The sequence below is a fragment of the Terrapene carolina genome, unplaced genomic scaffold (assembly GCF_002925995.2).
Source record: "Terrapene carolina triunguis isolate 2854851 unplaced genomic scaffold, T_m_triunguis-2.0 Scaffold33956, whole genome shotgun sequence".
Classification (NCBI taxonomy): domain Eukaryota; kingdom Metazoa; phylum Chordata; order Testudines; family Emydidae; genus Terrapene; species Terrapene triunguis.
In genome coordinates, this window is record NW_020698307.1 from 84,653 (window position 1) to 111,542 (window position 26,890).

General features: G+C 47.3%; 1 protein-coding gene across 1 annotated transcript in view; it reads left to right on the forward strand.

Annotated features, from left to right (window-relative positions):
- The first annotated feature begins 3,153 nt into the window (after positions 1 to 3,153).
- LOC113409680 (butyrophilin subfamily 1 member A1-like) overlaps positions 3,154 to 26,890 on the forward strand; it is a 348,144-nt gene continuing 324,407 nt past the window's right edge. Inside the window, exons 1-3 of the mRNA XM_029914256.1 lie at positions 3,154 to 3,259; positions 9,743 to 10,090; positions 15,301 to 15,582. Of these exons, the coding sequence (XP_029770116.1) occupies positions 3,154 to 3,259; positions 9,743 to 10,090; positions 15,301 to 15,582 (736 nt within the window). The remainder of the gene's footprint in view (positions 3,260 to 9,742; positions 10,091 to 15,300; positions 15,583 to 26,890) is intronic.

Below are 26,890 nucleotides of genomic sequence, written 5' to 3' on the forward strand. Positions count from 1 at the left end.
AAAAGAGCTCAGCTCTGAACTGCTCTCTGTGTGACAGGGCAGGTTTCCGGGGCTCTGAGCAGTTGGGAGGGCAGGGCGGGTGGTGACACAACCCCTTACTGGTCTGGATTCCACCCCAAAATATCACAGACACTGCAGAAACAGGTCACCAAAAAAATGATTTAGGGGCTGGAGCAAATGCCTCACATTAGGAGACTGAAGGAGATCAATCTGTTCACTTTAGCAAAGAGAAGATTGAGAGGTGACTTTCTGTCATGGATTCACAAGGTCTGATCTATGCCCTGGCCTTCAGCCAGTCCCTTGGGAGTGACCTTTTATTGTGCTGGGCCCCACGATCCACACAATTCCACATTACTATGCGGAGGACCAGTGCTAACGAGGTCAAATTCGATCAGGGTCGATGTGGTCCACTCCCAACAGTTGATGAGAAGGTGAGAATACCAAAAGAGGGAAAATTACTTCTTGTAGTGAGCCAGCCACTCCCAGTCTCTATTCAGACCCAGTCTGATAGTGTCAAGTTTGCGTATGAATTCCAGCTTTGCAGTTTCACACTGAAGTCTGTTTCTGAAGTTTTTTTGCTGAAGTATGGCAACTTTCAAGTCTGTTACTGAGTGTCCAGAGAGATTGAAGTGCTCTCTTACTGGTTTTTGAATGTTACCATTCTTGATGTCTGATTTGTGTCCAGTTATTCTTTTGCATAGAGACTGTCTGGTTTGGCCAATGTACATGGCAGAGGGGCATTGCTGGCACATGATGGCATATATCACATTAGTAGAAGTGCTGGTGAACAAGCCCCTGATGATGTGGCTGATGTGGTTAGGACCTATGATGATGTCACTTGAATAGATATGCGGGCAGAGTTGGCAACGGGGTTTGTTGCAGGGATTGGTTCCTTGGTTAGTGTTTCTGTTGTGTGGTGTGTAGCTGCTGGTGAGTATTTGCTTCAGGTTGGGGGGCTGTCTGTAAGAGAGGACTGGCCTGCCACCCAAGGTCTGTGAGAGTGAGGGGTTATCTTTCAGGATAGGTTGTAGATTGTTGATGATGTGCTGGAGAGGCTTTAGCTGGGGGCTGTAGGTGATGGCCAGTGGTGCTCTGTTACTTTCCTTGTTGGGCCTGTCCTGTAGTAGGTGACTTCTGGGTACCCATCTGGCTCTGTCAATCTGTTTCTTCACTTCCTCTGGTGGGTACTGTAGTTTTAAGAATGCTTGATAGAGATCCTGTAGGCGTTTGTCTCTGTCTGAGGGATTGGAGCAAATGCGGTTGTATCTTAGGGTTTGGCTGTAGACAATGGATTGTGTGATGTGTTCTGGATGAAAGCTGGAGGCATGTAGGTAAGTATAGCAGTCAGTAGGTTTCTGGTGATGTTTATGTGACCATTTGCACGGTAGTGTCCTGGAAATGGATCTCTTGTGTAGACTGGTCCAGGCTGAGGTTGATGGTGGGGTGGAAATTGTTGAAGTCCTGGTGGAATTCTTCAAGGGCCTCCTTCCCGTGGGTCCAGATGATGAAGATGTCATCAGTATAGTGTAAGTAGAGGAGGGGCACTTGGGGGCGAGAGCTGAGGAAGTGTTGTTCTAAATCAGCCATAAAAATGTTGGCATACTGTGGGGCCAAGTGGGTACCCATCGCAGTGCCGCTGACTTGAAGGTATAAATCGTCGCCAAATCTGAAATGGTTGTGGGTGAGGACAAAGTCACAAAGCTCAGCCAACTGGTGTGCCATGATATCATCAGGGATACTGTTCCTGATGGCTTTTAGTCCATCTTTGTGTGGAATGTTGGTGTAGAGAGCTTATACATCCATAGTGACCAGGATGGTGTTTTCTGGAAGATCACCAATGGATTGTAGTTTCCTCAGGAAGACAGTGGTGTCTCGAAGATAGCTAGGAGTGCCGGTAGCATAGGACCTGAGGAGAGAGTCCAAATAGCCAGACAATCCTGCTGTAAGAGTGCCAATGCCTGAGATGATTGGACAACCAGGATTCCCAGGTTTATGGATCTTGGGAAGCAGATAGAATACCCCTGGTCGGGGCTCTAGGGGTGTGTCTGTGTAGATTTGTTCCTGTGCTTCTTCAGGGAGTTTCTTGAGCAGATGGTGTAGTTTCCTTTGGTACTCCTCAGTGGGATCAAAGGATAGTGGCCTGTAGAACGTGGTGTCACAGAGTTGCCTGGCAGCCTCCCGTTCGTAATCCGACCTATTCATGATGACTACAGCACCTCCTTTGTCAGCTTCCTTTATTATAATGTTTTCTCACCTTCTCATCAACTGTTGGGAGAGGACCACATCTGCCCTGATTGAATTGACCTCGTTAGCACTGGTCTTCCGCACAGCAAAGTAACACACCCATCTCTGCATGTGTATATATATCTGCCCACTGAAGTTTCCACTTCATGCATCTGAGAAGTGGGCTCCAGCCCACGAAAGCTTATGCACAAATAAATGTGTTAGTCTTTAAGGTGCCACAGGACTCCTCATTGTTTCCATTGATATGTGTTGATTCCAGCCCAGACACTCTGAGTGGCTCTACAGCTCAGATCTCTGGCCTGTTCAGCCTAGTCCCAGCGAGAGAAGCAATTCTTTCCCCCAAAGCAGTAGCGATGCCAAGGGGAACGGTAGAGAGTCCTACTGATAGTTCATAAAAATATTTCAGTAAAGTTAACCATCTGTCACACCTTCATGGAGAAAATACAGGGTACTAAGGTTCTCTTTAATATAGGGTAGAAAGGCATAACAAGAACCAATGGCTGGAAGTTAAAACTGAACAAATTCAAATTAAAAATAAGGCACAGAATTATAACACTGAGGGTGATTAATCATTGGAACAAACTACCCAGGGAAGTGGTGAATTGTCCATCTCTTGCTGTCTTCAGATCAAGGGTTGGTGACTTTCTGGAAGATGCTTTAGTCAAACACAAGTTTGGGCTGAGTACAGGGGTAAATGGGTGAGAGTGTTTGGCCCATGGCACAGATCAGACTAGATGATCTAATGGTTCCCTCTGACCTTAGTCTATGAATACTGGGAAGTGTGCTAATGTAAACATAACTGATCCATGGACCAGGGCTATGAAAGTCAGACAACTGTGGCACTGTCACTGCATCCCACTCACTCACCGTCTGGTTTGTTATTTCTCCTGTTCCCCAGACCAAGCTACGATGATGGGGAAGGTTCCCTCATTCTCCCCCGGCTCCACAGTGAGCTCCGCTCTGCCTGGCTATGTCGCTTTCTGCCTCATTCTACAGGTTCACAGGCTGGTGTCAGGTAGGAGCTCCTGCCTCCTCGCTGGGTTTGCTGCTGTTGGTATTGCTGGTCATCAGCATCCATCTCACATCACTGCCGTGTCTTACAAACCACATCTGCTCAGCCTGCCCACAACATGGAGAAAGCACAGGGCACAGCTGGGTCTCTAGTAACCATGGTTACTATCTATACAACATCATGTCAGGCCTTGACGCTACATCCATCCTACTGCTCTGGCTGATTTCTGGCAGCTTCAAAAACACAGAACACAGTGAGCACCACTACAGGACTCGGAAACTATTTAAAAAGACACCGCCAATTGCTAGACACTGCACTGCCAGACCGTATACATCACAAATCAGACTCTTCAGTGACGAAGGAGTCCTGAATCCCAGACTCTCCAGTTTAGAAGTAACAACCCACAAGTCATTCATGCTGCACTAGACACATCTGACTAGGACTCAGAGCTAGACCTCATCTCACAGTGAGGATGTTTGCTGGCTTTTTCATCCCGTGCCTTCCGTGAACCCCTCATAGTGACCCACTCCACCCCTGGGGCTGCCTGCACAGCTACTCGGGCATTTTGGTTCCATCCTACTGTGGTTTCCATCCTGCTAATTTAACTGGCTCTCTCTGAATGCTGAGTCTCTCCACCGAGACACCCCCCCCTCCCCACCCCCTCCTGTGCAGTTCCACAGTGACTAGCTGTCTGTTTCCTTCACTTTTTTATCTGCCTCCTTCTCCCCTCCATTATCTGGCCTCTGACTTTACCTTTGAAGCCATCGCCTGTGTAGTGATGATCTGTTTTCATCTCTTTACACCTTGCCGGCCTTTACATCACCCCTCCTGCAGATGAGGAGGCCCCTGTTCTGGAGCAGCATGAAAAAACGTTGGTGTATCAGAGACCCAGGCCCCCAGCACCATTATCCCCAGGGCGCCCATGACACGTGTTGAGCCCCATTCAGAGATAATAGAGACAGTGTCTAACACTCACATGTGAACTCTGCGTGGCAGATATTGCAGCCATTTTGGGGACTGTCAAATTCCCTTTATGAACGTTCTGTGTATTTTATGTCCCTGTTATCCATGGCTTCTATACATATTATATGTACCTTTGTGGGCTGGGGATTGTAACCCCACCTCCCAGCCCCACACACTCTGTCTCTCACACTCCCCCCACTCTCTGTCTCTCTCTCACACACACACACACACTCTGTCTCTCACACTCCCCCCACTCTCTCTCTCACACACACTCTGTCTCTCACACTCCCCAACACACACACACTCTCTCTCTCTCTCACACACACTGTCTCTCACACTCCCTCCCCCACACACTCTGTCTCTCAAACTCCCCAACACTCACAAACTCTCCCCTCAACACACACTTGTACTACTGTTATTGTTGTTGTTAATTTTTGGTACTTCCTGTCGAAATGCACAATGCACATATATTCCCTGTAATTGTATTCTTTCAAAGTTCCTTAAGGATAACAGTGCTGTTATTTTATTTATTTATTTATTTATTTACGTGTCTGTGCATTTCATAATCTTATTTCTCTCTTATGCTTAAATTTAAGTCTTTGAGTAATGAGTTCTAAAATGCCCAACCTGTCCTGGCTGGAGTAATTCTCATTAGTACTTTTATTACCATATTGTGCTTTGCCATTCATTATTTAAAGTGGTACAATCAAATAACAGTATCCTTCTAAAACGTAAATTTAGCTTGTACTCACCTTAGCAGTGCCAGTTTAACAACAACAACAAAAGCTAAACACATAACTTTAGACATTGTGCAGATGAAGGTCACTTATTTTCAAATGGCATTTTTAGTTATACCTGTAAAATAACTTAAAATTCATATGTATGTAACCCTTCTGCCCATCTAAGTTGGCAGCAACAAGGGCCGGGTTCTGTATCTAGGGGTTCCGTTTCAATAACACAATGCAAAACCGGCTCGAGCCCCCACCCAGTGACCTGGGACAATTACATACCACCCCCCTGGGTACCTCTAAGAGGCAATACTTCCCCTCTCGCAAGCACGGAGTCTGAGTGTAGCAGAAAATGTTTAATGACATGAGGTAAACGACATCAGCATAAAATTGGAAAAACACCACAAACAGGATTCATAACACAAACCATGAGCAAAACCCACCCCAGCAAATTGGGCTGTGTCCTTTCCCTTTGGTTCTTGAATCCAGCAACCCAAAAATCACCCAGAGTCCCCAAAGTCCAACATCCCCAAAGTCTCTGGGGTCCAGCAACCACCCAAAGTCCCAAAAGTTCAACAACCCCCAAAGTCTCTGCCCCTGGTCAGTGCAGCCCCAGAGTAAAAGGGGGGGGCATGCAGGGTGTTAAGGGGCACCTTACGTGATCCGAGGCTGGCCAGCCGTCTGTTTCTCCGTGGGGGTTCCGCCGCAGCCTTTACCACGAGCCAGTCCACTTTCCTGCCATCCCACGAACTGCTCCGCTCTACAAGCTGCTCCGCTCCACTCCGCTCCGCTCACCGACCTGTGAGCCGTTCCAGCCGTCCCCGCAAACAGCTCCGCTCGCCGTTCCTTGGGCCACTCCAACCGGCCCCACAAGGCTCCACACCGCTCGCTGCTCCTCCAGTCGTCCCCACAAATTGCTCCACCAGCTGCTGAGCAATATAGCTTCAGGCTCCCCCACTAGTTAACATAGCCTCAGTGATCTCAGCTCTTAATAACATCAGCTCTTTTGTGATTTCAGCTCATAGTATAGTAGGGGAGCCCCAGTGCTGGTGCACCATTGGCCCAAAGTGAATTCAGCTCAGCAGCCTGTAACTAGACTCCTAAGGGAATCAAAGTTAGCTTTGATATTCCACAGTGGAGAGAGGAGATGGTGCAATTGGTGTTTTGGACCCTCAGCAGGGGCCCATACCATCAGGTACAAATACCTGTCCCCATCCTCTCTCAATTCACTGGGTTTTGTAACCCATGCCCCTTGACAAGCAAATGCTACTTAGGTAATGGTGACGGATTCACTCAGTCCTTCTGTCATACAACAGTTCCACTGGCCTTGATTCACAGAATCAGGGTAACAAAACTTTATTCTTCCTGCCCCAATAATAGAGAAACTGGGGATCCCACACCAGCCAAAGTAACCACTTTCAGTTGCTGTGTTTCCTGCCAGGCGAGTGGGTGTGCCTATGCAAATAAGATCAGCCCCTGGAGTTCTTTTCCACACTCGCCATAATTCACCACCAGATGTCAGGGTAGAGCTCATCCTGACTCTGCTTACATCCTCCCCCCAGCCGAGAATTTGTCGTCCCGACAAATCACACTCCCTATTATACCAACTCACTGGTTCCCTCCAAAGGGCCTCAGATAGCCCACTTTAGCTTCCACAAGCCTGTGTGCTAATGACTCTGCTTACATGTAAATAAATGCACATCCAAGTCTGATACTAATAGTAATGATGGAATCAAATGTTAGTGAGTCACGTACATGATTGTGATAGGTAAACATGAATGCAAACATAATTAGAAAACTAAATTCCCATTGGTAATAAAAGAGAATTTTTTTTTTTTAATTAAGTAAATACTTTTTTAGTGGAGTGAAGAACAATTAACTAGAATAGAGTAGATAATGGCAGTAAAAGAGATTGTGTCTGTTAGCAAAAGTGAGCAGATTTAATTTATTTTTATTTATCTCTACTAAAGATAGAGTACAAAGTATCAAACTTGTGTTTCTTATATCTGTGTTAAAGCTCCAGACCTGTTAGCTCAAGGCTTGGGATTGGGAATATCTCGCTGTTTTATCTCCTGATTGTTCTAAATTTACATATAAACTTAAAAAGTGGCTTTAATTGGAGTTTGTATATATTTTTTCTTTCTTTTTATATGTAACCTTTCTGCCAGGCGGAGTCGGCAGCAACCAGGGCCGGGTTCAATATCTAGGGGTTCCTCGTCAACAACCCAGAATTGAGCTCCCACTCAGTAACCTGGGCAAATTACACACCACCCCGGGATCCTCTGAGAGACAGTACTTCCCCACTCACAAGCACAGAATCTTAATGCAGGTCTACACTTACTTCCTGGTCCGGCCGTAAGCAATCGATCTTCTGGGATCGATCCCGGAAGTGCTCGCCGTCGACGCCAGTACTCCAGCTCAGCGAGAGGAGTACATGGCATCAACGGGGGAGCCTGCCTGCCGCGTCTGGACCCGCGGTAAGTTCGAACTAAGGTACTTCGAATTCAGCTATGTTATTAACGTAGCTGAATTTGCGTACCTTAGTTCAAAGTGGGGGGTTAGTGTGGACCAGGCCTTTGTGTGGAAAAGAAACTTAATGAAGGGCTGGGAAGTCAGCTGACATTAATTAGGGAAAATGCCACAAGCAGGATTCATAATCATAAAACTGTGAGCAGGACACTCACCCCAGAGTGTGTAGGGAAGTGTCTTCTGCCTCAAGTTCTTGAGTTCTACAACCAAAAGTTCCTTTTCTGCTCCCCTCTCTGCTCCCTCACCACACCTCACTCACAGCCGTTGTCCTTGGCCAGTGAGGGACTAGGGATCAGAAGTGCATCTGTGTGGGTTCACCTCCCACCCAGGGAAGAAGGCACCTGGCTTGAGCTACCCTCTGAGCACTTGCTCTGGCTAGTTACCTCACCAGCCCCTGTTCCTCTTGCCGATCACCTTCTGCCACCTGTGTCTGCTGTGACCTTGACAGTTCGGTCTCTTGAGGTTCTATCCAGCTTTTAGTGATTGCTAGCTCTGAGGCTGGGCAGAGACACTGTCCCACCAGAAGTGATTATCAGCTCTTTTAAACACTAAATAACAAAAGGCTCCTAATGAAGTCTATTTAGCACTATCGCTGAACCATGGGAAGGAACAAGTTAAACCAGACCAGGGAGCCTTAAGGAGCATCATACCTCCTAACTAAAACATCTGCCCCCACTCCTGCTCTGTTTTCACAGGAAGGGCTGGCATTCCAGTCCCTGGCTTAGCGAGGTCCTTTCAGCTCAGGGTGACCCCTCATTTGGGACAAGTTAAGCACAGTTCTGCTCCCTTCTACTCAGACAATAAAGACAACAACATTGATAACAGCATTTCACTACCCCTGCATTCAGTACTAAAGTGATCTGTAACCCAGCACCAGCCACAGTTGATCACTTGGAGCTACACAGCTCCGGTCTGCTAGATATTTACGCAGAGTAGGTGTGTTCATGTAAATACAGTTTGCTCCTGAAGTCTCTCCCCCTCTCAGCTAGCTGTCAGGGGAGAGTTCATTCAGAACCTGCTTACCTCTAGGAAATAGATACAGTGCTCCTGTCAGCTAATTACTAAGTTATATAAAAAAAAACAAACCCTAGAGTTTTCAGGTACCTAAGTAGTCCCTGTAATCACAGTTAAAGTTGCCCCCACTCCCCAAAATCAGAAATGACACCCGGTGAGCCAGGAGTGGCCCAAGGGGCTGCGGGCTCTGGCAAGATGCAGCCCCTGTGTGATAGTGTAAAGCCTGCCTTGAGCTGCAGGCTGAGTGCCAGGCACCACGAGTCATAGCAGCAGTCAGGGTAGCATTATACCCTATATCATGCCACCCTTACTTCTGCGCTGCTGCTGGTGGCACTGTTGTCTTCAGAGCTGGACACCCAACCAGCAGCCACCACTATCAGGCCACCCTACCAGTGCCGGGACTGAGCTCTAGCATCTCTTTCAATATGAATTAAGCGCTCGGGGGAGGCAGTGGGGCAAGGAGGTGATGGGGAAGTGGGAAGACTGTGCGTGCCAAGAGTGATGGTGGGAGGCACCAAAATACAAGTTTGCCCAGGGCACCATTTTCTCTAAGCCCGGCCTTGAGACCAGGTCCAGAAGCCCAAGAGAACAAAGATTTTTGGTTTAAAAGCTGGATTTGAACTGACCAGAGACCCAAGATCTTGGGCTACAAAGTGACATGACCTGTTAACCAAGGGGACAACCTTTACAGAAAGGTTTGAAAGACTTTGAACCCTACCAGTGAGTCCCATGTGCCAGATGAGAATCCTTTGGCACAAATGTAACATGTGTTCAGACCTTTGATTGATTTATGGTAACTTTTCTCTGTCAGGCTTTTCTCCTTAAATGTTCTCTGCTTTGGAAGAGCTTTTTGGTTATTGGTAGCCGCTGGCACAAGCTGTTCATAGCCCTGAGAGAGAAAGCAAAGCACAAATGCTGGTCTTTGATCACTGCTGGGAAAACCACAGTGAATTGAGGGGTCTGAAACCCCAGTGTGGAGGGAGAGGGCCATGGGTCCCTGTTCAGAGAGAGGTGACGGCTGGAGGCCTGAGACCTAAGGAGACATTCCTTGAGCAGACCACAGAGGGGTCAGAGGTGCAGTTACCCCAAGCCTGTGACTCTCTGAACTCACAGACTTGCCTAGAGCACGGCATGGGGCATGGCGTTCACTTCTAACCCAGGGTGCTCTCTTACTGTGAGTCTTACTGCTGAGTTAATGCCACCCCCAGCCACTCACCGATTTAATTTCCATTTTATTTTGTACATTTCACAGCACAATTCACAGTGACTGGACCTAACCATCCAGTCATTGCCTCCCTAGGTGGGGAGGCCGTCCTGTACTGCCGCCTCTCCCCCAGGATGAGTGCTGAGAACATGGAGGTGAGATGGTTCCGATCCAAGTACTCTGAAGTCGTGCACCTGTACCGTGGTGGGCGGGATCAGTATGGAGAACAGATGCTGAAATATCAAGGAAGAACTGAGCTCTTGAAAGACGACATCACCAATGGGAGAGTTTCCCTGAGAATACGCAATATCCGACCCTCCGACGATGGACAGTACAAGTGTTTTTTTCAGTCCAGTGTCTCTTATGAAGAAGCTTTATTGGAACTGCAGGTGGCAGGTCAGTAATTTCTTCTGATACTTTGACGTCTTCAACAGGGTAATAAGTGGAGTCTGAGGGTTCATTGTGAGATGACGGTTGACTTTTCTCATTATAGTGGGGCAGTAGCTCTGCTCTGGTTAAGGTTTGTTCTACTTCACAGTTTAACAGCTGCTTTTTTCCTAAGGGCTCTAAAATCCACACTCATACTCAGATTGTCTTGAAAATTTCTGTGGCTCGTTGGAGTTTGGGGTACGGTTAGTGGCCTAAATTTGAGGTCATTAGAGCAGTGGTTCTCAACCAGGGGTACATCTCCCCCTGGGAGTACGCAGAGATCTCCCGGGGGTACATGAACTCATCTATATATTTGCCTAGTTTTACAACAGGCTACGTAAAAGGCACCAGTAAAGTCAGTACGAACTAAAATTTCATACAGACAATGACTTGTTTATACTGCTCTATGGCTATACACTGAAATGTAAGTTCAATATTTTATATACCACTTGATTTATTTTATAATTATGTGGTAAAAATGAGAAGTCAGCAATTTTTCAGTAATAGTGGCTGTGACACTTGTATTTTTATGTCTGATTTTGTAAGCAAGTAGTTTTTAAGGGAGGTGAAACTTTGGGGGTACGCAAGACAAATCAGACTCCTGAAAGGTTAAGAGCCACTGCACTTCTGCTGACATAGCCTATAGACCTCGGCAGTGCAATGAGACACATACGTGATCCCTCTCATCATATCACAGTGACCTGAGTGACAGCTCTGCCAGCCTGCTCTAACTAACCCCTCCCCCAGTCACTACAGCTACTCTGAACACGGGGAAGGCAGTGGTAGTGCAGGCAGAGTGATGCTGGCATCCAAATCCGAGAAACACAACACCAGCAATGGCACCTTCCTCATGCCTGTGTATTATGGCACCATGTGCACTGAACCGCTCCCCGTGCCTATTGCCAGCCCCAGGAGGCAGAGTTAAGGTTGCAGGGCTGGGGCTCTGTGTGCCATTACTTTGTATCTCTTGGGTTTCAGGAATGTAAGTTTAGCTGCTCTCTGCATTTGGAAAGGCACCAGGCCCTGCTGGGAAACTGTAATTCTGCACTGGGAAGTAGTTTGTGGGAACTAATATGTAACTATATAGCCCTCATGGCCAAAATGGAGTCTGCTCTGCAGAGCGGCTCTGGCCAAGAACAGGTGCACACTGGAGCACAGTGGGGTAACTCCCTTCCACCCCAGGGGCACCTGTTCCAAACCCCACCGGTGTAAATATACACACACCAGAATAGATCAGTGAGTATAGGAAAGGGAAATATGTATTTACAGAGGGATGAAGGTAGAAAAATAACGGGGAAAATATGGGCGCACTGGTAAAAGAGGTTACAGTCAATCCAAGGACCCATGGGTCTAGTGGTACCACAATAAAAAATGGGAGATGCCAAGCACAGTGTCACAGGGCAGACACCAAGCTCTGTGTCTACACTCAGAGTTCAGAAGTCCTGGGCTGAGTTCCCGTGCAGCAGTGAGTCTTGGGTGCTCCTGGTCGTCTTTGACACCAATGAATTTTCCACAGCAAACCCCTCCAGTGCCCTCTTCTGCTGCTCTCTGCAAAGCCCCACAGAGCAACAACCTCCCCACTTAGCTAGCTAACAGCCTCCCACCTTAATCCCAATGCAAAGTCACAAGCCCCAGTACTCACAGCCCCATACAGCTCTGGGTGACAGCAAAACTGGGTCTGGCTCTGGTTTGTCCTTCTCAGGTGATTCCTCCCTGGCACAGTGCTCTTCTTGGCTCCCATCCTGGGGTGTCCACAGTCAGCCACTTTGTCCCTCCTGGGCTTTGGGCAGGTTCTCGGCTGCTTCACTAGGCGAGGACCCGCTCACTGTAGACTTCTTGTCAGGAGGTACAGACACACACACCCTCTTGCTCTCCCTTTTTCCACTATCCTTCTCTTGGAACACCCAGCACTTCCTCTGCCCAAGGGGGTCACAAATGATTGTAAAATTATCTTTGTAACTAAGTGGAAGTAGTGGAAGACTTTAGCCTCCCTGCCCATCAGTTAAGCAGTGCACAGCTCCTTCCAACGGTTCTTCTGATCCAATCCTTTGTCCCTGCTGAGAGGCATTGTCTGTGTTCATAAAAGGGAGAAGCAGTCTCTTGTTCCTCCTCAGGAAACTGCAGGATTATGTAGCAGCTCCCCACGATTAGTGGACAATATGAAGCATGTGCACATAAGCTAGAACACCCCTAAATGAGAGACAGGGTTGCCTGGTGGATATCACAGTGGACTGAGAGTCAAGAGACAGGGGTTCTATTCCTGCCTTTGCTACTGAGCTGTGCATGGACTGGCAAGTCTCTGTTTCCTGTCTCACCCTTTGTCCATCTTGCCTGTTTAGACTGTAAACTCTTTGGGGCACAGACTGTCTCCTGTGATGTGTGTGTAGGGCCCCAGACTGGGGCCACTAATTGCTGCTGTAAGGCAGACCATCATAGCCAATAATTCCAATACACTTGTAATTTGTGTATCTCATCATTTTAATGCACTGACAATGTTACATTCTACTTAAAACCCTTCCAGACACTCACTGCCATCCACAGCACAATAACTATCAACTGTGGGTAACCTGAGCTGCCAATCATGGCCATGACTGGATATTACTTTATAACCACAAGGCATTCCCTTGTGTACTGTACATGTAACCCACCAAACTTTAGTTACACAAGCACCCACTGTAATTCCATTTTACTGCAGGAACAGTGAGTGGGTTCGGTCTGGTTGGACAGCAGAGCTCCCACCAGGGCATAACAACACATGAGATAAATATGCACATTTGGACAGTCATGGATGCTCATAGCCTGAATTTCTTCCAGACTGGAGCAAGACACCACAATGGAGTAAAGCTGCTCAAACTAAAACAATCATTAGGTTCATAAGAGGACAAGCTGAGGGTTAACTGAGACTCCTCATAAATCTAGACACAATCTTATCATTATATCCAAATGCTTTGCAAACAACAACAATGAAATTAGCATCAAACATACAGATTTCTTCACTACCAAATGGTTCACAGGCCCCAAATCCTGTGCATTTAAAACATACATTACTGACGTGGCATTAATATCACCACGCTGCCATGAGCTGAACAAGCAGCAAGCACTCAGTTCTTCCAATAGGCTGATATTCTTGTCGTTGTGGTTATCTTCTTGCTGCAATGAGTAAAACAGGCCTGTGACTATCGTGCTCAGGGTGGAGATCTGGTATGGCTGACACTCTCTGAGTCTGGCTAAACTAACTTAAGATTTTGGCAACTTTTTTTCTTTATACAGTAAATGCTGTTTTATCTGGCACTTCACCAACCAGAAAGCTCTATAAACTGGCATTTCTGATCATCATTGAAATTCCAGTTTATAATCCGCTTGGCGCGGGGCTGGCAGGGGGTTGGAGCACAGGAGGGGTTATGGAGTGTGGGCTCTGGGAGGGAGTTTGGGTATGGGAGGGGGTGCAGGGCTGGGGGTTGGGGTGTAGGGCTGGGGCACAGGCTCTGGGAGGGAGTTTGGGTGTGGGAGGGAGCTCAGGGCAGGTGGTTGCGGGGTGGGAGGGGATGCAGGTGCCAGATATGGTGGACGCTCCCCTCGGGTGGCTCCCTGCAAGCAGTGACTTGTCCCAGCAGCTGCTAGGCAGAGGGGTGGCCAGGAGGATCTGCATGCTACCTCCGCCCACAGCTCCCATTGGCTGCGGTTCCCTCAGTGAGGGGTGGGGGCAGCGCATGGAGCCACCTGCCATGCCTCCATCGAGGAGCAGCAAGGACAGGTTGCCACTTGCAGGGAGCCGCCTGAGGTGAGTGCCCCAGGATCTGGCACCCTGCCCCCCTTTCTGCTCCCCAACCCCCTGCCACAAACCCCCTCCATCACCCAAACTCCCGCCCAGAGCCTGCGCTCCACACCCCTTCCCATGCCCCAACCCCCAGTCCTGCACTCAAACCCTCTCCCTTAGTTAACTGGCATTTTTCACCCCCCATTGCCCCAACATGCCGCATAAAACAGCTTTTACTGTATTTGGGAGTGGAATTGGCCCCCACCCTTGGAGATGCCCTACTGAGCTTGCTGCAAGGGTTCATGAACTTTTCCCTTTGTTTACCTGCGAGTCCCCAGCTAGCTGCAGTCAGTGGGCTGTTTAAAAGGAACAACAACAGAAGCATGGGGGGTTCCATAGAATTTTAACATCAGGCCTTTTAATCTCAGTCCTTGTCTGTGCCTCTTGGGCATTTCCTATGAGTCGGTCAGACCAAAGCCTTGTGAGTCACACCCCTTCTGGGAGAGCACTCCATAGCCTGTGCTCTTCTGGTCAAGAATCCCATATGGGGAAGGCTCCAGCCACTCGTAGCTTCTTTATCTCTCTTTGTAGGTTGTTTTCCTTTCTAGAATGGTCTGTGTGAAATTTCCAAACCGCCTAAGGGCCTCTCTGCACACACACACTGACCCTGTAATAACGAAATCTGTTTGAATTCACACTTTTGATTAAGGTACAAGACTCTTGTTTCAATTAAGATAATTTTATTTCAGTTTAGCTCATCAATAATAAACCCCCCAAGTGTGATCTGGTGTGAGAGATGTTACCTTAACCCTACATTTCCTTGTTGAGTGTTTGTGTTTCTGTTCTGCTGAGTGTATTTCCTGGCTTTCAGTTGTATCAGTTTTCTGCTGTTCACTTATTTATTCTGGAAGGCTACAAGACACTGCCAAGCAACCCAAGGGTTTTTTATTTGTGAATTAATAACCTATATTTTATTTGTGAATTAATTAACCCTATAACAAGGGGTTTTTATTTGTGAATTAATTCAATGTTTGTCTTCACATACATGGGCACTGGTTTTGATGAACTAGTGCAAAGCTCTGTGTGGACACTCCTAAAAGAGTTTGGAAATGGCTTATATTGCTTTAGCTTGAGTTAATTCCTTCTTGATTTAAGAGTGTCCATACAGGGATTTGCACTTGATTAACTAAACCAATTTAACTAAACGAACAAATTTGTGCATAGAACGGCCCTGACATTAATATTAATTTTACTGTCTATCAAATATGAATCTGACCAGATTAACTGACCAACCACACTCATGGACTCACATTTGATTATTAGTTTAACAGGAAATGGCTTTTGATAACAGTGTAATAAAGCTTTTGGCTTGTTACTGGGCACTGCAGGATTATCACAAGTTCATTTATTTCTTTTGTAGGTTTGGGCTCTGATCCTGTCATCTCTGTGGAGGGACATCAGGATGGAGGGATCCGGGTCGTGTGTCGATCATCCAGATGGTACCCAGAGCCCGAGGCTCAGTGGAGAGATCTCCAGGGGCAGATCTTACCTACAGCCGCTAAAGAAATAACCCCAGAGGCAGATGACCTGTTTCAAACAGAGATTGCCATTGTTATACCAGAGGAGTCTAACCAGAAAGTGTCCTGCTGTGTCAGGAACCTCCGACTCAACCAGAAGAGAGAGTCAGCGATTTCAGTAGCAGGTCAGTGTCTGTCTGTGCTGCACATGGATAGACTGAGATGCTGCAGACATGAGCGGAGAGTATTTATCACTGTGTCTCCTGTTCATTGGCCTGAACCTTCAAGGTGCTGAGCATGTCTTGGAAAGTCCTGAGCAACCTCAGTTCTCTCTGGATATGTCTACAATGAAATCAGACACCTGCTGGTGGCCCGTGCCAGCTGGCTCAGGCTAAGTGGCTTGGGCTAAGGGGCTGTTTAATGGCAGTGTAGATGGGCTTAGGCTGAAGCCCGAGCTCTGGGACCCTCACAGGGTCCTAGAGCCTGGTCTCCAGCCTGAGCCTGAACGTCTACACTGCCATTTAACAGCCCCTTAGTCTGAGCCAAGCGCACCTGAGTTAGTTGACACGGGCCAGCCGCGGGTGTCTAATTGCAATATAGACATAAACCTTGAGTCCAGTAGCAGCTGAGGGTGTTTAGCACCTTGCAGGCTGGGACACCATTGGCCACATTTTCATAATAGCTCAGTACCCAGCTGTGATGGGTGGGACCCCCTTGGGATGCCACCGAGTCAGTCTATTCTACCAGCCTGGGTCCCCTTTACCTGGTCTTGCTGGGCCAGGCTCACAAGCCTCTTCCAGCCAAGCACACAGGCAGGGCCACGTCCTGTTGCAGAATGATACATGAGATCAGCTCTGGGAAGACTCAACTTAAAGGACTTGCCACAGCCCCAGGTGTTCATCTCCCTTGGAGTGCAGACCCAAATTTATATGAAATTTGCCCCTTCCCTCAATGTGGAGGAAGGTATGCACACACATACCCCTAGAAATTATATAAACTGGATTATAAACAAGAAATATGTTTACTAACTACAAAAGATGGATTTTAAGAGGTTAAAGAGTTAGCAAACAGAACAAAGCAGATTACTAAGAAAATAAAACAAAGCACACAAACTAAGCTAGATTCACTAAAGAAATTGGTTACATATAGCAATTCCTCACCCTATATAGTGGTTGGTTTTAGGTAGATTCCTTCACAGGCCAGATATCTTTCCAGCCTGAGTCAAGCAGTTCTTGTTTCCAGGTGTTTTTCAGTGTCTCTTTGGGTGGGGAAGCAGAGGAGAAATGAACTGAAGACCTTGATTGTTTCCATCCTCCACCTTATATAGGATTGCCATAAGGTGGGAATCCTTTGTTTGATTCCCCCAACTCCTAATGGAAAAGTTCAGCAGTCCAAAATGGAGGTTAGTATCAGGTGACCAGGTCACCTGACTCTGTAGCATCACAGCGTCCATGAATTAGTGGCACTATGGAGTATCCGCAGGAAGGCCAAGCCTTTTCACAGTCCATTGTCCTCACTGATGGGTCATCAGCCCTGTCTGGTTTTCCATTGTTGTACCTGAAGTGTTAGCAGTGGGTGTCACCCTAAGTAGTATAGTTGGAATATAGATACATAGTCAATATTCTTAACTTCAGATACAAAAAAGATGCATGGATACAAATAGGATAATCACATTCAATAAATCACAACCTTTCAAATGATACCTTACTTGCATAAAGTACATCTCAGTTATGTCATATCCATATCATAAGCGTATTTTCATAAAGAATATGGAGTCTAACGTCACACCAGTAATCATCATTCTTCTCAGTAAGGGTGGGGGAGGGAATTCTTTTTGTTCTTGTGGTGTAGTGAGGACTGTGTTGGAATTGCAAGTTGTCACTTTAAGAGAGGGGTGTTTGCCAGGTCCTGTTTGCAGAACAGAGAGCTCTGTAAAAAAGCAGAATCAGAGCTTGTCTACAGGAACAGTTAGGTTGTGGCAAGCTGGGGTGTAAATCTGGTGCACACTAACTGTCTGTGTGGCCCCGGATATGTGCATTCATAATTCCGTAGTGTGCTTTGATCTGCCCCGCTTTGAAATGGGAACAGATCTACATACACCAGGGAACTTTCAGTGCACGGCAGCAGGGTTCACACAGCAGGCTAGTGCAAGGTGGATTTACACCCCAGCCTGCTGTGCACTCTCTGTGCCAATAGACAAGCCAACGTAAAGCAAGGTGCCCACTGCCTTAGGGAGCAGCCCCTCTCTGGTTTGGGTTCTTGTGTGTTATGGTTCTGGATTCTAAGAAGTAAAGTCCTGTTTGTGACATGCCCTAGGGTAAAGTCTGGACAGTTGAATTGCTGTGTCCCTTTAACTCTCCAGCCCAGGATGCCTGTTACATGGCTTTGCTAGTGAAAAACAGCCTCTCTGGGCTATGCTCACACACAGCCATTAGCCTGTAAAGTCACTCCCAGCAATGTTACATGAATGCTTTCCCAGCCACTTATGAACTACATATAGGGTGACACTCTCAAATTCCCCAGCCTTGTACCCGGAAATGTGCATCCTGTAGTGTCCAGCACACTACTGAACAATCTTTAATAGTCAGTCATTTCATCAAAGGAAATGATTCTGCTGGGGTGTTTGTTATCCTGAGTACAGATTTCCCAAACACTTCAACCAAAACACACTGGTTAAGGTAAAAAAATGAAATAAGTTTATTAACTAGAGAATGGTATATTTTAAGTGATAAGGCATAAAGGTCAGAATTGGTTACAAAATAAATAAAAAATAAAACCAAAAACTAATTCCTAAACTTTACCAAGCTAAGTAAGATTTGAAAGCAAAAAGGTTTCTCACACCCAAAAACTTACTGAAGTCCAAACTAACTGGAAAGCCTTCCAGCTAGGACCAACTCTTCCACCCCTCTCCCACACCCCCACACAGTTCAATGATTCTCCTACTGACTTTCAAGCAATCTTATTGCTGTGAGTAGAGATGGGGGAGGAGAGGTAATGTGAAGATCACTGTCTCTTATTTTATACCCTCCTCCTCTCTTCGAGGATTACTCCCCACTGGGATGTAGACAAAACACAAACCCTGTGTATGTGAGATTCAAAGAGTCTATCCGGAGAACTGTAAATTTCTTGTTCACACCAGCCGTGTGTGTAATATTTGAGATGTCACTGGGGATGATATGCAAATCCTTTGTTTACAGTCCCCCTGATGGCAAATGATTGCCTCAGCAGTTAATAGCTTTCCATCACCTGTCGTCAGTTCTTTGTTGTCTCTGAGGAGCTAGTCTGTGGATATTCCCCAGAATTACCATATATTTCACTAACAAACATAGTAAAATCTCATAGCTCCACATACAATGTTAACATACACATTTTAACAGAACAATGATGTTCATTGAATTATGAATTTTCAAGTGATACCTCACAAGGCATACTTTGTACAAAATATATCATAACCATAGAACCGTGGTGAACATGGGGGTTCAGAGTGTTATATGGGGCACAGTGTGTCACAGTGTTACGTAAAGCGCAGTGCGATGAGTTATGCCTGCTGCCTTAGGGACTCCATTGTGGGGTCCTTGTGGGTTAAGGTTCTGGATTCTAAGGGATACAGTCATGTTATGCTGCAACCTTCCAGCCAGAGTATTTAGGTTTGTATCTAACCTCTCTGTGTGTGCTGTGAGGATCACAGTTCTCAGTGCAGGGAGCTAGGGAATCAGAGGTGAAAGTAAGCCGGTACGGTCTGGTACACCGTGCTGGACCGGACGGCTTCCCCAGGCTGGCGCTTTAAAGGGGCCCAGGCTCCCCGCAGCGGCCACAGCCCCCGGGCCCTTTAAAGCGCTACCTGAGCCCCACTGCCGGAGCCCTGGGGTAGCGGTGGCAGGACTCCCGTGGTGATTTAAAGGGCCCGGAGCTCCGCTGCGGTAGCGGTGGCCGGAGCCCTTTAAATGAGTCAACAGTGTGCTCTTGTTGCCAAGAAGGCTAACGGCATTTTGGGCTGTATAAGTAGGGGCATTGCCAGCAGATCGAGGAACGTGATCGTTCCCCTTTATTCGACATTGGTGAGGCCTCATCTGGAGTACTGTGTCCAGTTTTGGGCCCCACACTACAAGAAGGATGTGGAAAAATTGGAAAGAGTCCAGCGGAGGGCAACAAAAATGATTAGGGGTCTGGAGCTTATGAGGAGAGGCTGAGGGAACTGGGATTGTTTAGTCTCCAGAAGAGAAGAATGAGGGGGGATTTGATAGCAGCCTTCAACTACCTGAAGGGGGGTTCCAAAGAAGATGGAGCTCGGCTGTTCTCAGTGGTGGCAGATGACAGAACAAGGAGCAATGGTCTCAAGTTGCAGTGGGGGAGGTCCAGGTTGGATATTAGGAAACACTATTTCACTAGGAGGGTAGTGAAGCACTGGAATGAGTTACCTAGGGAGGTGGTGGAGTCTCCTTCCTTGGAGGTTTTTAAGGCCCGGCTTGACAAAGCCCTGGCTGGGATGATTTAGTTGGGAATTGGTCCTGCTTGAGCAGGGGGTTGGACTAGATGACCTCTTGAGGTCCCTTCCAACCCTGATATTCTATGATTCTATGATTCTATGAAATCACCCCTGAGCCCCAGGGCTCCCAGCTGCTTCTGCAGCTGTAGCTCCGGGCGTGATTTAAAGGCCCAGGGGCTCCCAGCCACAGCCGGAGCCCTGGGGCATTTAAATCTTGATTTAAAGGGCCTGGGTATTTAAAGGCCCCGTCTCTTCTGATTGAGGCCACGCCCGCCTGCTCAGGACTCTGGAGTACTGGTAAGTCCTTTAAGTTACTTTCACCCCTGGAGGGAATTCTCCTTTCTTCTCACTGAGAGCTGCTGGGTGCTCAGTATTTATGAAAATCTAGCCAATTAAGTCATTTTTCCTGACTAGCACAAGAGAGCCCTGGATATGGTTTGAGCATTGCTACTTAGATTATACAGACGCCCCCCGATTTATGCAATCGTTCCATTCAGGAAAGCCTTGCGTAACTCAAATTTTGCGTAAGTCAGAAACATATACCTGTACATTACGCAAAAATTTCCACAACTTGAAAATCCTTTTCTGGCTTATGGAATTTTTTCTGTACGTGCGAATTTGTGTAAATTGGGTCTTGCATAACCCGGGGAGTGTCTGTATCTGAAAATACCACATCAGTATAAAAGCTGCACTCTGGGCCCTGTACTGCAGTTCAGACTCTGGCAAAACTCCAGTCATCTTAAATGAGAGTTTTGCCCAAGTCATAACTGAGGATCAGGTCGTAACTTGTGCTTAATTGCACAGAAAGTCATAATCACAGAGCTCCACAGCCAGCATCAGCCATGAATGTACATTGTGGTTTTTTTATTTCACGGTCACACAATGGGACAGATCCTACCTTCCCTGCATAACCAGGCTGATGAGAGTTTTGGCAGTGCTAACAATAAAGGATCAGGCCCAAAACATGCAGAAACCAACTTTTAGCTAAAAGCATCTTAATTTTTAGAAAAAAGGTTCATATTTTTCTGTATTATTATCTACCAAATAACTTTGTTAATACAGAATGAGTAGTTCATCACTATAATAATAACTATGTTGCATATGTTAATCACTATTCATCTGAGATCTCATAGTGCTGCACTGCTGATAAGCTTATGGTGCGCCTGGTATCACATGATTGTTGTGTTCACAGCATACCAACAGAGAGTTAGAAATAAAACAAATACTCTTCCTGGAAGGTTGCAATGTAACGCTGCTTTATTCGCAAAAATCCAGAACTCTAACACAGAACAGCCAAATACAGAGAGAGACAAAGCAGGCTGCTCCCTGAGGCAGCGAGGCAGAACACAGCCCACCTTGCTCTATGCTGGCTCTTTGCAGAGTGACTGCAGAGGACCCAGAGGCCCGCTCCCAGCAGAGCCCCCTAGCCTGCAAGCAGCATCAGAAAACCCCTCAAGATTCAGAGTGACAATTTGTGATTTCTACACAGTTTTCAATACACCACACTACTCACATAGCAAAGACCCTCTTGTCAGCATCGCCCGAGAGCCCAGGCAACAGGAATCTGGAGGAATTTTTACTCTGATTCTCCAGGCTCAAGTTTTGTTTGTATTAAAATCCTGCATTAACATATTTTGGGCCAGACTCTCTGGTGTCGCTGAGCCCCTCTGAGCACAGGGGAGTTGGGGGTGTCAGGGAGCTGGTCACAACTCTCTGATTATGAGGGTCAGTCTGCACTGGCTGCAGCTTGGGGATCAGTTGGAGCATAAGAAGAACATAAGAACAGCCATACTGGGTCAGACCAAAGGTCCATCAAGCCCAGTATTCTGTCCTCTGACAGTGGCCAATGCAAGGTGCCCCAAAGGGAATGAACAGACAGGTTATCATCAAGTGATCCATACCCCATCACCTAATCCCAGCTTCTGGCAAACAGAGGCTAGGGACACCATTCCTGCCCATCCTGGCTAATAGCCATTGATGGACATACCTTCCATGAATCTATCTAGTTCCATTTTGAACCCTGTTATAGTATTGGTCTTCACAACACCCTCTGGCAAGGAGTTCCAGAGGTTGACAGTGCGTTGCATGAAAAAATACTTTCTTGTGTTTGTTTTAAACCTGCTACCTATTAATTTGATTTGGTGGCCCTTAGTTCTTGTGTTACGAGAAGGAGTAAATAACACTTTCTTATTTATTTTCTCTATACCAGTCATGATTTTATACACCTCTATCATATCCCCCTTAGTCGCCTCTTTTCCAAGCTGAAAAGTCCCAGTCTTATTAATCTCTCCTCATACGGAAGCCGTTCCATACCCCTAATAATTTTTGTTGCCATTTTCTGAACCTTTTCCAGTTCCAATATATCTTTTTTGAGATGGGACGACCATATCTGCACGCAGTATTCAAGGTGTGGGTGTACCCTGGATTTATATAGAGGCAATATTATATTTTCTGTCTCATTATCTATCCCTTTCTTGATGATTCCCAACATTCTGTTCACTGTTTTGACTGCCACTGCACACTGAGTGGATGATTTCAGAGAACTATTCACAATGACTCCAAGATCTTTCTTGAGTGGTAACAGCTAATTTAGACCCCATCATTGTATATGTATAGTAAGGATTATGTTTTCCAATGTGCAATACTTTGCATTTATCAACATTAAATTTCATCTGCCTTTTGTTGCCCAGTCACCCAGTTTTGAGAGATCCTTTTGTAGCTCTTCGCAGTCTGCCTGGGACTTAACTATCTTGAGTAGTTTTATATCATCTGCAAATTTTGCCACCTCACTGTTTACCCCTGTTGTGGGGCGACAACTCACCACTGAGGCGCCTCCTGCTGGTCGTCTAGGGAATCAGCTCTTTCCAGCGCAGAGCGCCCTCTGCAGATCCGGTGTGTTGCCCGCTGCTGGCCCCCGTGTCCCTCCTGGACCCCGGTGCTCTTCTAGATTAGGGTTCTGCCCCCTGGCAGTACTCTCTTAGCTTGGGCCTCCCCTACCAGGGGAACCCCCAACTCCCTATCCCTCCCTTGCCTCAGTGGCTACTGCCAGTCATTGTCTAACCCCCGCTCCCTGGGGCAGACTGCAGTCTGTACCACTCATCATCGGCAAGGGGGTTGGACCAGCTGCCTCTGCCTAGGTCTGGGCTGCCCCTCTGCAGCCCTAGTACCCTTTCGTGGGCCCTCACCTCAGCTTTCAGCCTGGGACTCTGTTAGGCTGGAGCTCCCCAGCTCCCTCTGCCCTTCCCCAGCACTGCTCTGCCCTAGGTACCCTCCTCAGCTCCCTGGCAGACAGGTCCTTCTCTCTCAGAGAAGCTAGAGAGAGTGTCTGCCAGCTCCTGGCTCACTGGCCTTTTATAGGGCCAGCTGTGGCCTGATTGAGGCATGGCCCAGTTGCACCTGCTTCCCCAATCAGCCTAGTAGCTGCTTTCTCCCCACCTCAGCCCTCTCCAGGGCTGCTTTTAAGCCCTTCAAGGCATGGCGGAGTGGTCACCCCGCCACAACCTCTTTTTCCAGATTGTGTATGAATATGTTAAATAGGACTGGGCCCAATACAGATCCCTGGGGGACACCACTATTTACCTCTCTCCATTCTGAAACCTGACCATTTATTCCTACCCTTTGCTTCCTATCTTTTAACCAGTTACCAATCCATGAGAGAACCTTCCCTCTTATCCCATGACTGCTTATTTAGCCTAGGGACTGCCTGAATGCCAGTGGGGGACAGGTGTAACATAGCAGAGCTCCACTCTACCCCATTAATGAGGCTAAAAGTTGGACTTTCATTGACTTAATAATAAAGCACAGAGGAACCACATCTCCCTGTGTATTTCCCTGGGAGAGTCTTAACTACTCAGAGTGTCACCACAGTCTCAGTGTCCTGCCTTAATTCTATGTGGTGTTTGCTTGCAAGTCAATGGCACCTTCTCTTGCAGAGCTGTTTTTCCCGAGAGTCAATCCCTGGATGGTGTCTGTATGGGTGAGCCTGACTCTTCTGGCTGTTCTCATTGTCCTGGCCAGTTACTGCTTATGGATGCAACACAGAGCGAAAGGTGAAGTAATGAGAGGGAGGAATTTGGGGTGGGGGGAGAGATAAAAATGAAAAACAAAAGTAAAGATACAGGGATTAAAGGGGTTTTGTTTCCTTGTTCAGAAGAGTTTCGGGCAATCGGATTCGGGAGGAGGGTGAATGATGACTTCATATTTGAACCGAGAAGTGTCAAATGGCTTCACCGCTTCAACGCTCACTAAAGGATCCCAATCGAATGTGACTCTGAACTATTCCACAGGGATCATCCCTGCTTACATTGAAACACCCGTGTGGGGCTCGGTGAGCTGGGCTTGGAGCGGTGACATTTGTAACTTGGCAAGAAAAAACTAACAGAAAGTAGGAGGAGAGAGGGGATTTCTTCAGTTCCAGTTCTGCCCCCCCAGTCTGTGCATGCCCCTCCCCCGCCCCATCTAGATGAGTGGGAACTGCGAATGGGAAAGTAATGGAGAGGTTAGCAATTACCTTATCTACACTGAGGCTATGTCTACACTAGAAACTTCAAAGCACTCCCGCGGCAGCACTTTGAAGTGTGAGTGCGGTCGTGCGCGAGTGCTTGGAGAGAGCTCTCCCAGAGCTCCTGGTAATCCACCTCCACGAGGGGAATAGCGACAGTAGCGCTTTAAAGTGCTCAAACTTGCTGCACTCAGGGGGGTGATTTTTCACCCCCCTGAGCCAGCAAGTTAGAGCGCTATAAAATGTAAGTGTAGACAAGCCCTAAGGCTTTGTCTACACTTAGCAGCTTAAAGTGCTGCTGAAGCAGCGCTTTAACATGACAGTGTGGTCACGCGCCGGCACTGGGAGAAAACTCTCCCAGCAATGTAGGAAAACCACCTCCACGAGGGGCATAGCTCCCAGTGCTGGGAGCCTGTCTGGAAGTGCTGGGAGTTATTGTGCTGAAAAACTTGCTGCACTCATGGGGGAGGGGGGATTTTTCACACCCCTGAGCGAGAAAGTTTCAGCACAGTAACTTGCCAGTGTAGACAAGTAAATTAACTCAGCTGGAGGCTGGGTCTATGCTGCACACTTATGTCGGTATAATTACATCCTCACCTGTGAGCAACTCAGTGATACCGACCTAGCTCTTGGGGAGGCGGAGTACCTACCCCAATGGGAGAGGCTCTCCTGTCGGTGTAGGTAGGGTCTCCACTAAGCACTCCAGTGGCGCATCTGCACTGGTGCAGCTGCAGTGCTGTAGGTGTAGACAAGCCCTGAGATCCTGCTACAGGGACAGGGCAATAAACTCTCTATTCTAGTACAAGTGCTTAGCTGTAGGTTTTCCTCTGATCACAAGGGGCAGAAATTGGCCGTCAGTGATCTGGGCATTTCTAGCAATGCTGGGGTTTTCAAAGCTGCCTAAGGGATCTGAATACTCAATTTTTGTTTAAATTAATGGGCACCAAGTGTGCAACCCCCCAAGGCAGCTGTGAAAGTCCCAGCCAGGGTTTTCTCGCCTGAAGTGCTGTGTGAGAATTTACAAGTATCTGAAGAATTGGGAAGGGGAAATGTCTGTTACAATGATTTCCCAGTGGGGACGGAAGCAGGTAATTCAGAGAAGCAGAAAGGAGCTGTGCTTTGTACGTGTGAAAGCTGGAACTGGGTGTTGCACCTTTAGAACTGTCACCTGTAAACCTTCTGCCTGTTGGAACTGGCAGCAACAAGGGCCGGATTCAATATCTAGGGGTTTCTCTTCATCAATGCAACACAAAACCAGCTTGAGCCCCCACCTAGTAACCTGGGACAATTACACACCACCTCCTTGGTGCCTCTGAGGGGCAATACTTCTCCTCTTGCAAGCACAAAGTCTCAGTGTAGAAATAAATTTTTAATGAAAGGAGGGAAATAACCCAGCATTAATTTGGGGAAACACCGCAAACAGGGTTCATAAACATAAACAATGAGCCAAAGACCCACCACCAAGTAAGTTGGGCAGTGTCCTTTCCCCTCAGGTGCTTAAGTCCAGCAACCAAAAGTCCCTTTAATGTGCCTGTCCCTTCTCTGCACCCCACTCACAGTTGTTGTCCTTGGGTCAATGCAGACCCAGAGTCCAGAGATGCATCTGCAGAGTTCACTTCTCACCCAGGCACATTACTAGTTACACTGCCCAGGCACTCACTTGCTACTCCTCTTCATCAGCCACCGAGCTGGCCGATCACTATACCTCTTTGACAGCTACCTTGCAAGACAATTAGCACTCTGCTTCTCTTCCCCAACCACCCTATCACAAGATCTCCCTCCCAGCCACTCTGCTGGCTAATTGATTCACCAATCCATCAGGATGTCTTTAGGTTCTCCCCACTTAGTACAGCTCTCACAATTTCAGCTGTTAGAGTGTGGGAACCCCACTGTGGGTGCACACTAGGCAGTCTCTCACATCAGAGACACTATCCCAAAGCAAATCTAACATTTAGACCTAAATATCAGTGACTTAATCTCTGGGCTATATAACAAAACTCTCAATTAAACCCAAATTAACTTTGCTATAGAACAGTAGAAAAAAAAGGAGCGAGTGAGTGAGTGGCTAGCTAGCCAATCTCACTAGATTTTGGAGCCCATGTCCCCTGCCTAGTGACTGCCATTTAGTTGAGGGTGAGTCCCTCAATCAGCCAATGCCAAGTACAGTTCTGCTGCCCTGGATTCACACACCAAGGATAACCATTTATTACCCTTGTCCCAATAACAAGGAGACTGGGGATCCCACACCAGCCAAAAGTGATCATTTGGGCAAGCAATCCCATCATGCTGAGCACCTAGGCACGGTGGGTGTGCCCATGTAAACGAGATCAGCTCCTGACATCCTCTTCCCCAGCTCACCACTAGATGTCATGGGAGAGCTCATTCAGGCTAAGTCTATACTAAAAACCTCAACGTGCAGCCACGACAGCACTGCCGTGGAAGTGCTTTGATCTGACAGTGTGGTCACCTGCGAGTGCTTGAGAGAGAGCTCTCCCAGCGCTCTATG